The following is a 14,267-nucleotide window of genomic DNA, read 5'->3' as shown; positions in this document are numbered from 1 at the left end:
CACACACACACACACACACACACACACACACACACAATGACTAGAGATCTTCATAATACAGAATTTTAAATACAACTGTCTAGCTGTCTACTATATTTTCTGGGCATTTCAGTATTGCCATGCACAGCGAAAAACCAAATTTTTGTGAAAAATTCAAATTTTAAATGATGACTTCCAACCACAAATGGGGTACTTGTGTAGTCAAGAGAAACTGTGTTACAATTTTTTCCCTTTCGTTATAACTTGTGAAAGTTTCCAAAAATCTTGTCACTTTTGGGGGTTTTCCTTGCAGTCATCTCCAAAACCCAAATAGCACACCTTCCTTTCCATGCTTTGTACCTAAACCATGCAGAGTATTGCAAGGTTTGGGACAAATTTAATAACATATTTTGGGATCAAGATTTTCCTATTTACCTTTGTGAAAGTGAAAAACATTTTGAAAAAAAAGTAAATTTTTATTCTTTCCATTTCTTGTGTAGTACCTTAAGGGTTTAATTTCATGAATATGCTTTTGAATACTGTCAGGGGTGGACTTTTTAAAATAGGTCTTACTTGGAGATTTTCTGACCTAGATACCTCTTAATATAATTAAAAAAATGAATAGGTCCCTGAAAATAGGTAAATTACATTAAAACATTTTTTAAATTTGCGGTTAAACTTTTAAGCCTTTGAATGTACTAACAAAATAAAAGGACGTTTGAAAAATGATGGCAATATAAAGTAGACATGGTAAAGAAGTCACATGATAAATGTTAATTATTAAGGATGTGTCTTGAGCAGCACACAGCTCTGCAGTCTCCCTACTTTATGGTTTCTGGAAGGAAGGGGTGGGGCAGCAGGCACTCCTCCTTGAGCGACAGTTCTGGCTCAGTAGCTTCTCCTGCTACTGTGACACATCGTCATCTGTCATTATTCTGAAGTCTACATATAACTATATTTACATACAGAGGTAACAGGGTTTTTGAACAAGCAAACGACTTGGGAAAGCGAGCGGAGAACTGCTCTATACACTGCTAGTGGTGACCAGGGGCTAGTGATTTGCAGGACTGATGACATGTCAGAAGCTGAGAAGGTGAACAGCCAACTACTCCAGAGAAATGAATAAGTTAGAGAAAGCTGATTGATATCTTAGGAGTTAACATCTCAGCCTGAAATGTATCTACTGAGAATACTCGGCGAGGATGTGGTGGTCGAGCTCCTTGGCAACAAGCTGTACACCATGCAAGATAAAATCTCTCACAGTAGGAAAATGACAGCAGATCAAAAAAAACAAGTCCATTGCAAAATTTAGTATTTCCATGCTATATAACAAAAGCAATTTAATAACATGAGAATACCCCTTTAAATATTTTGTGTGGCATGACTATCTGCTTCAAGGGCAAAAAAAATAAAAAATTTGAAAACTGCAAATTTTTCTACGTTTCAGATCTTTTCAGAAATAAAACGCAAATCATTCCAACCTAAATTTACCAATAACACTGCTTACCACTTAACAACCACCCTTGATCAAACAGATTTTAAAATATACAATCTTACTTCTTCAGCATTCCACTTGCTGACAGTCTTGGCTGTGTATGCAGACACTTCAGGTAGCAGATGGCACTGTTTCTCCCAACACAGATGAATGCGATGATCAGGGTCAGAGGACAAGGATGTCATAAATACCGACTGATGAAGGGCTTGCTCCAAACTCAGTTCAGTGTCTGTGGAACCACATAAAAACAAGTGCGTTATGAAAATGAGGGAAAAGTGTCGTATAAGTAATAATAAAAAAAATAAAAAAAAACACTAAATAGAAACAAATACCATATTTCAAAAAAATATATATATATTTGGTGGGGAAAAAAAGGCTAGCCTAATGTAAAAATAGAGATTGGGCCTGATTAGTAAAACGGTTTGCGCTAGAAGACTGGAATGCAATGATTGCAAATATTACAAATTTTTGTGATTTGGCGTTTTCTTGCAAGCTCCAGCAATCTTAAAAAAAAAAATAAAAAAAATAATAGGTAGAACTTTGCAGGAGGGGCATAGCATAGCATGGCTTGACATATTCAGTATCATTTTTTCCATGTCGGCTGATCAGAACAACGCTAAGCAAGAAAAGAAGTGGAAACAGAATGATGGGGTCCCAGAGATTCTAGCAATCTGCTACAAATTTAAAAGGTGAAAATTCCACTTGCAGCACACGAGGCATCTACAAGGTGCCAGCAAATATCACATTTGTAATGCTGAGAGATCATTAGGTGCGACCCGAAAACAAAAGGTCTCAAAATTTGACCATTGCCCTGAAGACCCAGTCTAAGGCCCTAACAATAGATACATAAAACACACATACCTGTACCATCTGTCTCTTGTTTAAACAGCTGCAGACGGATATACGTGTGTGCACCCCTATAAAAAATGTTATTAAATTAAAATATGGTAGTTATGACAAAATAATAAATATCCAACTATAAAGGAGGAGGAGGCCCTAGATTCATTTACACCACAGGTTAGGAATTGCAAAATTGCGCTAATGGGTCTGCACTAGTCTGTGGTGTCAAAAGCCATTTAAAGTATGTCACAAGTTTATGGAAACAGGGGACAGAGATCATTTTTAACTACCTTAAAGGGAACCTGTCAGATGATTGATGCTGCCCAAACCGCAGGGAACAGCATAATTCAAGAGCTTGGCTGCATGACTGCACTCTGCTGTTTAATAGAAGAGGAGGATTGTTGAATCCAAGTAGCCTTTATGGAGCGGCACAGGAAAGCATGGGTATACACTGCTGCCACCAGGAGGAACAAAAGGATGGCTACTGTGTCACCCAATGAAGGCTATCAGCAAGGGATTTCATGGTAAGTCCAAAAATCCACTTTTCTTGGGCACATTATTGGAGAACCCAGAAACCATGGGATGATCCAAAGCAGTCCCAAGGGTGGGACAATATATGAATGTGTAAGGCAAATCCCTCAGGAGGCAACCCGAGCGACTGCTGCTTGCAGCACCTTTCTGCACAAACTTGAATCCGCTAAGACGAAAGTGTGAACTTTGTAACATTTTGAGAAAGTGAGCGTGCAAGTCCAAGTACCAACCCAAGTCTATGTTCACATGTTACATTTTCGCGGTGTTTTTTTCCTGCAGGCAAAACCTGCTCTCTTGGCAGTAAAGAAGCTGCTTAAAACAGCAGATTTTGCTGCATTTTTCATGCTGATACAGTTTAGCGCTTGTTGTTCCTGAGTTTTCTGCACCAAAAAAGCAGCAAAACCGGATACCTGCATTTTTGCTCCTTTTTTTGCACTCATTGCTTTCTATGGGTGAAAAAACGCTGCGAAAACGCTGAAAGAACTGACATGCTGAAGTTTTCAAAAATGCAGCAGTTTTCCAATTCAGTCAGGAAAAAACAATGTGTGTGCATGAGATTTCTGAAATCTCAAAGCTTTTGCTAGTACTGTAAATTGCAGCTTTTAATTGGCATAAAAAAGTAGCAAAAAACGCACTGTGTGAACACAGGGTTACAAGGATGCAAAGTAGAAGCCTGACTGTGGACAGCTCAGGAAGCCGCACTGCCTGAATAGGATGAGCTTTGATCCTCGGCAAAGATGGTTTGTTCTTGGATTTATAAGCTTCCAGAATGGCAGACAGAATCCAGAGGGCAATTGTTGCCTTAGGGGCAGAGGTCCTTCTTCAATTATAAACAGGGAATCCAAACGTCTGAAAGAGGCTGTCACCGACAGGTACTGATGCACAGGTCTGACCAGGTCCAAGCAGTGTGAGGATTTCTCTAAAAGGGCAGAGGGAAGGAAGAACGATCTCTTCGTTAAGATGAAAGAGACCACCTTGGGAAGTAATGAAGACACCGGATGCAACGCTACTTTGTCCAGGTGAAGGAGGAGGACAGGAGAGCAACAGGACAAAGCAGTTTTCACCTGACAGAACTGAGAGCAATTAGCCATCTTCTAGGAAAAGCCAGAGAGGGGAAATGCTGTAGATTGGTTCAAAAGAAGAACACTAATGCACAAGGCACCAGGTTATGGTTCAAGAGATCCAAGGGAGTGAAACGGATGTGACAGATCGCTACAATATTGCTTGAAGCACCACACGCGCACGCGCACACGCACACACACGCGCACACGCACACACACACACACACACTTCTAAAAGGAGCACACTGAACTTTCAGGATTTGAAGAGTGTTTGTGTGGAAGAATGGACCAAAATCACACCTGAGTAATGCATGTGACTAGTTTCTCCATACAGGTGGTGTTTTGAAGCTTTCATCACCAACAGAGGCTTTTGTACGAAGTATTAATTACATTTCAGTAGGCGTGTTCAATACTTTTTCCCTGTGTCATTTCTCATTATTACAGATAATTTATGGATATCTATGGTTTGATTTCTTTGCCTGTGTGGATTGAATGGGTTACAGACATCTGGTGAGAATTTCATGTCAATAGCACCTTTAGAAATATATTTACTTAGAAAATTGGTGACGTGTTCAATACTTATTTCACCAGCTGTAAATTAAAAAAAAAATAAAAAAAAAAAAAATCTACAAATACTAGTGAAGTTAGTATAAAAATATATCACTAGTATCTCTTGCTATGTTTGTCCCTAAAATATAAAAACACACAAAAACCTCTTACTTTTTAATTGGTGGCTTTGTGTCCGTTTCATCTTCTAGCCATTCTGCCATATCCCACATGTTGCCTTGCCCCCACTGCTCATCTATAGGAGTTGGACACTTTCTGAAGGAGTAGAAAGAAGAACCGTGAATTAAAGTATCAATGTAATATGGAGAGATTGCTATATACATCCATTAAACTAATATATAATAAACAAACCATATATAAATCAGGCTCTATGTGAGCTCTATGTGAGTGGCGCTTTGCTCATGTACGGGAAGTCAGGGAGCACAGTGCACATCACAGGGCACTGTAACGTGCAGGGGACGGGGGAATATGATAATTAAGCAGAGAGGCGGGGGATTTAGGGGAATAATAAACAGAAAGGTGCCAAGCCTGTGGAAGAAAGAATCGATTAAAGTGCTTTTCTCTGCAATCAGACCTCTGCTATGGGCCATACAGGTAAGCATAGATTTACTTTCTATACCCTGTTTGGCCATAGTAGAGGTCTGATATCTCCCAGGGGGTGACACATTCCCTTTAACCCCATACAGAATCTATGGGGTATTGTCAAGAGGAAGATGAGAGACACCAGACCCAACAATGCAGATGAGCTGACGGCTGCTATCAAAGCAACCTGGGCTTCCATAACACCTCAGCAGTGCCACAGGCTGATTGCCTCCATGCCACGCCGCATTGATGCAGTAATTGATGCAAAAGGAGCCCCGACCAAGTATTGAGTGCATTTACTGAACATACATTTCAGTAGGCCAACATTTTGGATTTTAAAAACATTTTTCAAGCTGTTGTTATAAAGTATTCTAATTTACGGAGATAATAACTTTTGTGTTTTCATTGGCTGTAAGCCATAATCATCAACATTAACAGAAATAAACACTTGAAATAGATCACTCTGTTTGTAATGACTCTATATAATATATGAGTTTCACTTTTTGTATTGAAGAATTGAAATAAATTAACTTTTTGATTACAGTCTAATTTTGTGAGAAGCACCTATATCATGCACATGCAAGATAAAGCTCAGTATGCATCTCCTGTTACTCTCAGGTCTGTGAGGCACGATGTATACATTTCACATTTCTCTATAAATTGATTTTCAATCATTCATTCATATTAAGTGCATAAGATACAATCTTGCCCCCACATTTGAGAAACAAGCAGAAAACCAGAAAATTCTGCAGAATGACAAAAAGTCTTCAGAACTTCTTCTACAGAAAGAGCAGAGGGGGAGGTCTCAATGTCAGACACAGGAGAGTGAGGAGGAAGAGACACCATGAACAGAAACAGAAGATTTCTTTCTATATTTTGCAGTTGTCATTCTAATATGACACAAACACAAGAAAAGGATGAGACTGTAGGAAGAAGTGCTGGAATATTTTTGCCCATTCGATTTAGAAGCTGTTTAAATCTAATTAATGAAAGTAAAATGAAATACATGAGACATTCCCTTTAAAAATTACCTGGACTGAGGAGAATCTGGTGGGGGATCAGGAACAAGGTTGGGTGTCCCTGGTCTTCGGGCCTTTAACGTGCTCTGGTATGGCAGTGGTCGCTCTCCACTAAGGCGATCTTGCAACAATCCCTCTCTATTAAGGTTTACTTCTGAGTAGGGACAGCCAACAGGACTATGACATAGAAGCAATATTAAAATATGGAAACTTATCCAATACATTACGCTCAACTAATGCACATGTGTACGTACGTGTAATGGGTGCCATATTTTGGTCCACGTACATGTCCAATTCCTTTGCATCCAGCAATGGGACAACCTTGTCCAGGAACTGGGGCTGTATCTGCAACTCCTGGAAGAAAGTGGCTCCCTTAGAATATATATAAAATAACTCATGTTTAAATTAAACTTCTAAAGCTCTTTACACACTAGACTAAAACTGTTCGAACCCGCTAATGTTGGTGGGAATAGCCGACAGTCTAATGTGTATGGGGGTCTCCTGACGCTTCCCTGACAGATTATATCAGGAAAGAGATAGATGGGACTTATTGAATTTCAATGGCCTATCCTTTTGGTCAGGACAGAGATAAACCCTCTGTTACAGAGAACACAGCAGCACTAGATGAAGTCAAGTGTTCCTGTATATGGGGGAAGAGTCTGAGAGATAGTGGTAGGTGAAATGATCATTCAGCCAACGGCTACCTAATGTGAAAGGGGGCCTTTGGACATAAACACCTTCCCAAAACTGGACGTACCAGTAGAACTTACTCAGCAAGACATTCCTTCAAATGGACGTACCAAGTGATCGTGCAGGCGTAGGAGCTGTGCTCGGCATGATCATCGCAGGAGCTCAGCTTAACTGACAGGTAGGCTCCTGCAGCAACAGTTACGGTTGCTACCAGCACTGTCCCATGCTAATTAACCTTCTAAGTGCCACAGTTAATAGCGAATGCCACACTCAGAAGGCTGTGAAAGTGAAGGAGTGCTCCCTCTCATCCGGTCTGTCCCTCCAAGACGCAATCGCAAGGTGCTGATGGTGGTCATGTCAACCCGAGAACAAATGCTCACCTCCAGGTCTGCTAGGTACGGTAGCCTGTTAGGTTCTCTCATAAGTAGGGTCTAATATGCCTCCTGTCAGTGTCACACTGACAAGCTTAGTACATCGCAAAACATGAGTATTGCAGGATATTAGACCAGCAATCAGAAAATAAAATGTTCAAAGCCCCGGAGAGGGATTGAATAAAAACATGTTAAAGAAAAAAAAAAAAAAGGTAAAAATATAATCCACCAACCTTGGATGTATGGATACGTCATGGCGATCGCCCGCGCAGAGGGGCTGTGCGGCAATTGACGCCGGGTGTCAGCTGATTCTGACAGCTGACACCCGGTACTCAGTGCCAGCAGCGGTGCTGCACCACTCCCGGCACTTTGGCCCCCTAAATGCTGCGAAATCGATTACAGCATTTAGAGAGAAGGCAGAGGGAAAAATCCCAATCTGCCCTTGGATCGGCGTACCTGCGACATCATCGCAGTGGCCCAATCGTTGCCATCGTGACCCAATGTCACCATGACGACATCCGGATCACCAGAGTTAGCAAAGTTGCTACACCATGCTCAGAGCATGGGGTAGCAAGTTTGTCTGTCAATGCAGCGCTGACAGTTTGTAAAGCATAGGAATGCTCTTGATCAGTCAGCAAAAAAGTGAAAGTGCCATAGTGGGACAAAGTAAAAAAGAAAAATATATTGTTAAATATTTTTTGCGAAAAAAATAAATAAATAAAAAAAAGTAAATATATTTGGTATTGCCGTGTCCGGAACAACCCAACCTATAAAACTGTCCAACTAGTCAACCCCTTTAGTGAACACTGTAAAAAAATAAATAAAAAACGAGGCAAAAAATGATGCTTTAGTATCATACCGCCAAACAAAAAGACAAATGTAAATAAAAATGGTACCACTGAAAATGTCATTTTGTCTCACAAAAAACAAGCTGCCATACTGGTCAATCAGCGGAAAAATAAAAAAGTTATAGCTCTCAGAATAAAGCGAAGCAAAAATAATTATTTTTTCTATAAAATAATTTTTATAGTGTAAAAGCACCAAAAGATAAAAAAAAAACAATATAAATGTGGTATCACTGTAATACTGACCCAAAGAATAAAGCTGCCTTATCAATTTTACCATACACGGAATGACAAAAAAAAAACAATTGCTGTTTTTTGTTCATTCTGCCTGTCATGTGCCTGAAAACAGTACCAATAAAAATGTTAACTTGTCCTGCAAAAAACAAGCCCTCACATGACTCTGTTGGCCGGAACATGCAAAAATTATAGCTCTCAAAATATGGCGATGCAAAAACTAGTTTTAGCAAAAAAGCATCTTTTAGTGCAACGAAACATAAAATCCAGCTATAAATCTGGTATCGCTGTAATCACACCGACCAGAAGAATAAAGTTGTCTAATCACTTATACCGCACAAGGAACGGAGTAAAAAATAAATAAAACCAATTCTTCACCTGCTGTTGATTGGTTTATTCTGCCTCCCAAAGATTGCGGTAAAGGCTTGTCTCACATTTATCCTGCGCTCTACGCTGACCGGGGTTTCCATGTAAATCTCCGAAATAAATGATTCAGAAAGAAAGCCTGGCAGAAGATTCCCTATAATGAGGCAGATGGAGACACTGTGGACACCGTCTGGCCTATGATCCGGCGTTGTCCGTCTTTTTAGGCGTGCATAAAAGTGCCGTCGGCCACAGTTTTGTGTACTTCTGAAAAGAAGGACAGCATTGAGTAGAGACCAGGTGCCTCATTATAGTCAATTGATCCCTCTGGTTTTCATCGGAATCACGTTATTCGGAGATTTAAATGGAAACCACAATATAAAAGTGCTCAGAGTAGAGCGGAGGATAAATGTGATCTCAAACGTTATGTAAAATCTTCCCAATAAAAGCTTCAAATCAATCCACAAAAAAAACATGAGCCCACTCAAGTCCGTCATCTGTCAATGGAAATATAAGGGTGTCACGTTACTTGCAGCACAAAGGCTCTGGCTCCTCACCCCCCAAAAGAAATCCAGAAAATTCTGCACTCCCAAATCCAAATGTCCCCCTCCCTTCTGAGCACCACAGTGTGCCTAAACTGCAGTTAACGTCCAAATGTTTGGAATTTCTGTAGCAATAAGAGCTCGCCTAATTTATGGGTACATGTCTCCAGAAGCACGAGCTGGGCACAACGTACTGGTCACTACATGGGCACAACGTATTGGTCACTACAACGGCAGTTTGCAATTCTCACTCAGCAAAATCCACTGCTGCTTGTATCTGGAAAACACCCATGGAATCGAAATAGTCACAACACCTGTAGATAAATTCCCAAAGGGATATAATTTTCAAAATGGGGTCACTTGAGGGGGGACTCTGCTCTTCTAGCCTTTGGGGCTCTGTATATGGAGTCTGCAAATTATTCTAGGAAAATCTGCACTTCAGGAGGCAAATAGTGCTCTGTCCCTCCCAAGTCTCGCCGTATAGCTAAGCAGTACTGTACAGCCACATATCGGCAGAAATTGTGAGAAAAATTTGGGTGCCATTTTTACTCATTTCCCAGTATGAAAATGTAAGACCTGGGTCTAAAACAAAATTTTGTTTGTAAAAATTTAATTATTTTTTTCTTCACTGCCCAATGATATAAAATTCTGTGACCCATCTGTGGTGTCAATATGATCACTTAATCCCTAGATTAATTCATTGAGAGGTGTAGTTTGAAAAAAGGGGTCTCTTATGGAGGGTTCTGCTGTTTTGTCACCTTAGGGGCTCTGCCAATGTAACATGGTTCCGTCAAAACAACCCAGCAAAATATGAACTCCAATATGGCTCTTCTTCCCTTCTGAGCTTTGCACTGTGACTCAAAAGTAGTTTTTCAACGACATACGGGGTATCGGTGTACTCAGGAGAAATTATACTACAAATTTTGGGGTCCATTTTCCCCTGCTATATTTGTGAAAATTAAAAAATTTGGCACTAAAACAAAAATATATTTTTTTCATTTTCACATATCAACGTTGTAAAATTCTGTGAAGTATATGTGGGTTCAAGGTGCTCACCACATGTCTAGATAAATTCCTTGAGAGGTCTAGTTTCCAAAATGAGGTTACTTGGGGGGGGAGGGGGGGCTTTCCACTGTTTAGGCACATCAAGGCCTTTCCAAACTCGACATGACACCTGCAGACCATTCCATCAAAGCCTGCGTTGCAAACTGTCACTCCTTCTTTTCTGACCCCTGCCACGCCCAAACCGTAGTTTCCCCCCACATTTGGGGTATCTGAGTACTCAGGAGAAATTGCACAACAGATTTTTGGGTCTATTTTCTCCTGTTACCCTTGTGAAAATAAAAAATTTGGAGCTAAAATAACATTTGTGTGATTTTTTTTTATTTTCATGGCTCTACGTTATAAATTTCTGTGAAGTACCTGGGGGTTCAAGATGCTCACCAGTCACCACACATCTAGATAAGTTCCCTGAGGGGTCTAGTTTCAAAAATGGTGTCACTTGTGGGGGGTTTCCATTGCTTAGGCACATCAGGGGCTCTCCAAAAGTGACATGGCGTCCGCTAATTATTCCAGAAAATTTTGCATTCAAAAAGTCAAATGGCGCTCCTTCCCTTCCGAGCCCTACCGTGCGCCCCAACAGTGGTTTCCCCACACATATGAGGTATCGGTGTGCATCGGACAAATTGCACAACAAATTTTGGGGTCCATTTTCTCCTGTTACCCTTATGAAAGTAAAAAAAATTGGGTCTAAAATAAAATGTGTGAAAAAAAAAGTCAAGTGTTTATTTTTTCTTTCCACAATCCATTCATTCCTGTGAAGCACCTGAAAGGTTAATAAACTTCTTGAATGTGGTTTTGAGGACTTTGAGGGGTGCAGTTTTTAGAATGGTGTCACTTTGGGGTATTTTCTGTCATATGGATTACTCAAAGTCACTTCAAACGTGATTTGGTTCCTAAAAAAAAATGGTTTTGTACATTTTGTCTGAAAAATAAGAAATCGCTGGTAAACTTTTAACCCTTCTAACTGCTTAACAAAAAAAATTATGTTTCAAAACTTCTGCTGATGTAAAGTAGACATGTGAGAAATGTTATTTATTAACTATTTTGTGTGACATATCTCTCTGATTTAAGGGCATAAAAATTCAACGTTTGAAAATTGCTAAATTTTCTCCAAATTTCTTTTTTTTTTTCACAAATAAAAGCAAGTCATATCGAACAAATTATATCATGAAGTACAATATGTTATGAAAAAAAACAATCTCAGAATCAGTGGGATTCGTTGAATCATTCCAGAGTAATTACCTCATAAAGTGACAGTGGTCAGAATTGTAAAATTTGGCCTGGTCATGAAGGTGAAACAGGCTTGGCGGATAAAGGGGATAATACCTATTATACTATATCTTACAATTTTACATTTCATTTTCTGATATACAGTACAGACCAAAAGTTTGGACACACCTTCTCATTTAAAGATTTTTCTGTATTTTCATGACTATGAAAATTGTACATTCACACTGAAGGCATCAAACTATGAATTAACACATGTGGAATTATATACTTAACAAAAAAGTGTGAAACAACTGAAAATATGTCTTATATTCTAGGTTCTTCAAAGTAGCCACCTTTTGCTTTGATGACTGCTTTGCACACTCTTGGCATTCTCTTGATGAGCTTCAAGAGGTAGTCACCGGAAATGGTTTTCACTTCACAGGTGTGCCCTGTCAGGTTTAATAAGTGGGATTTCTTGCCTTATAAATGGGGTTGGGACCATCAGTTGTGTTGTGCAGAAGTCAGGTGGATACACAGCTGATAGTCCTACTGAATAGACTGTTAGCTGCTTTTTTCTTGCCATAATACAAATTCTAAGTAAAGAAAAACAAGTGGCCATAAATACTTTAAGAAATTAAGGTCAGTCAGTCCGAAAAAATGGGCAAACTTTGAGAGTGTCCCCAACTGCAGTTGCAAAAACCATCAAGGGCTACAAAGAAACTGGCTCACATGAGGACCGCCCTAGGAAAGGAAGACCAAGAGTCACCTCTGCTTCTGAGGATAAGTTTATCCGAGTCACCAGCCTCAGAAATCGCAGGTTAACAGCAGCTCAGATAAGAGACCAGGTCAATGCCACACAGAGTTCTAGCAGCAGACACATCTCTACAACAACTGTTAAGAGGAGACTTTGTGCAGCAGGCCTTCATGGTAAAATAGCTGCTAGGAAACCACTGCTAAGGACAGGTAACAAGCAGAAGAGACTTGTTTGGGCTAAAGAACACAAGGAATGGACATTAGACCAGTGGAAATCTGTGCTTTGTTCTGATGAGTCCAAATTTGAGATCTTTGGTTCCAACCACCGTGTCTTTGTGCGACGCAGAATAGGTGAACAGATGGACTCTACATGCCTGGTTCCCACCGTGAAGCATGGAGGAGGAGGTGTGATGGTGTGGGGGGTGCTTTGCTGGTGACACTGTTGGGGATTTATTCAAAATTGAAGGCATACTGAACCAGCATGGCTACCACAGCATCTTGCAGCGGCATGCTATTCCTTCCGGTTTGCGTTTAGTTGGACCATCATTTATTTTTCAACAGGACAATGACCCCAAGCACACCTCCAGGCTGTGTAAGGGCTATTTGACCAAGAAGGAGAGTGATGGGGTGCTACGCCAGATGACTTGGCCTCCACAGTCACCAGACCTGAACACAATCGAGATGGTTTGGGGTGAGCTGGACCGCAGAGTGAAGGCAAAAGGGTCAACAAGTGCTAAGCATCTCTGGGAACTCCTTCAAGATTGTTGGAAGACCATTTCCGGTGACTACCTCTTGAAGCTCATCAAGAGAATGCCAAGATTGTGCAAAGCAGCCATCAAAGCAAAAGGTGGCTACATTGAAGAACCTAGAATATAAGACATATTTTCAGTTGTTTCACACTTTTTTGTTAGGTATATAATTCCACATGTGTTAATTAATAGTTTTGATGCCTTAAGTGTGAATGTACAATTTTCATAGTCATGAAAATACAGAAAAATCTTTAAATGAGGTGTGTCCAAACTTTTGGTCTGTACTGTATATCAGATGTATAATATATCTATATATAGATATATACTGTATCTATCTATCTATCTATCTATCTATCTATCTATCTATATATATATATATCTTTATTACACACACACACCTCACAGGGGTGTATTGCCCTACAATAGAAGTGTGCGTCTCCCGACAGTCAACAAAATGTTATATTAGTTTTTTGTTTTTTTTCCACAAGGTTAACAGGAGAAAATGGACCCCAAATTCTGTTGTGCAATTTCTTTTGAGTATGACGATACCCCATATGTGGAGGAAAACTACTGTTTGGGCGCATGACACGGCTCGGAAGGGAAAGTGTGATGTTTTGGAATGCAGACTTTGATGAAATGGTCTGCGGGCGTCATGTTGCATTTGGCGAGCCCCTGATGTACCTAAACAGTGGAAATCCCCCATAAGTGACCACATTTTGGAACTGATCTAATGTTTCCTGGTATGTGAATTTTATAATGTAGTGGCATACACAAAGTTGTGTAGAGTACATCAGGTTGGCATACGTGAGTCGTGTAGTGTACGTCAGGTTGGCATACGTGAGTTGTCCTTGCGTATCCCCCTTCTCTAACATACTCGGCACCTCTTTTGCGACCTTCCTTTCTTTGTGGTTTGAGGGACCTCCACAGGGAAATGTTGGCATGGTACGATACAAGCACCTTCAGTTTCGAAAGTACTGGGGCCCTCTCCTTGCTGACTTCCAAAGATTAGGGCCTGGAGGACTACCTCCTGGAACTGAAGGTATGATGTACCAGTCTGACCTGCACATCGTGATAGCATGTAAGCGTTGTACATCTGTACGATGTGCACGGCCAGCTTCTTGTACTACACATTGGCTTTGCTCATGGCACTGTATGGCTGGAGGACTTGATCAGAGAGATCAACTCCCTCCATGTTCTTGTTGTACCCCAGTACACAGTCTGGTTTGGTGACCTATGTGGTGGGGTTACTGCCATCACCATGTATGGTGGCCAGAAAAAGGACATCCATCTTGTCCTTGTACTTGACCACCAGCATGTTGTCACTACATTGGGCTCTGCTCTCACCCTTTCTGAGCAGCTGCCCAATTAGCATATT

At 40.4% G+C, this 14,267-nt stretch overlaps 1 protein-coding gene across 2 annotated transcripts in view; it reads right to left on the bottom strand.

Moving 5' to 3' along the window:
• Positions 1–14,267, bottom strand: part of L3MBTL3 (L3MBTL histone methyl-lysine binding protein 3) — a 94,192-nt gene that overhangs the window by 11,472 nt on the left and 68,453 nt on the right. For both annotated transcript variants that reach the window (XM_073666096.1, XM_073666097.1), the window contains exons 16-20: positions 6,329–6,428; positions 6,087–6,251; positions 4,627–4,728; positions 2,336–2,391; positions 1,537–1,703 (exon numbers count right to left, since the gene is read on the bottom strand). In XM_073666096.1, the coding sequence (XP_073522197.1) occupies positions 1,537–1,703; positions 2,336–2,391; positions 4,627–4,728; positions 6,087–6,251; positions 6,329–6,428 (590 nt within the window). The remainder of the gene's footprint in view (positions 1–1,536; positions 1,704–2,335; positions 2,392–4,626; positions 4,729–6,086; positions 6,252–6,328; positions 6,429–14,267) is intronic.

The sequence above is a fragment of the Phyllobates terribilis genome, unplaced genomic scaffold, assembly GCF_046119375.1.
Source record: "Phyllobates terribilis strain yellow unplaced genomic scaffold, ASM4611937v1 Scaffold_2__4_contigs__length_985480577, whole genome shotgun sequence".
Lineage (NCBI taxonomy): Eukaryota > Metazoa > Chordata > Amphibia > Anura > Dendrobatidae > Phyllobates > Phyllobates terribilis.
This window is presented reverse-complemented; position numbering and strand designations above follow the sequence as displayed.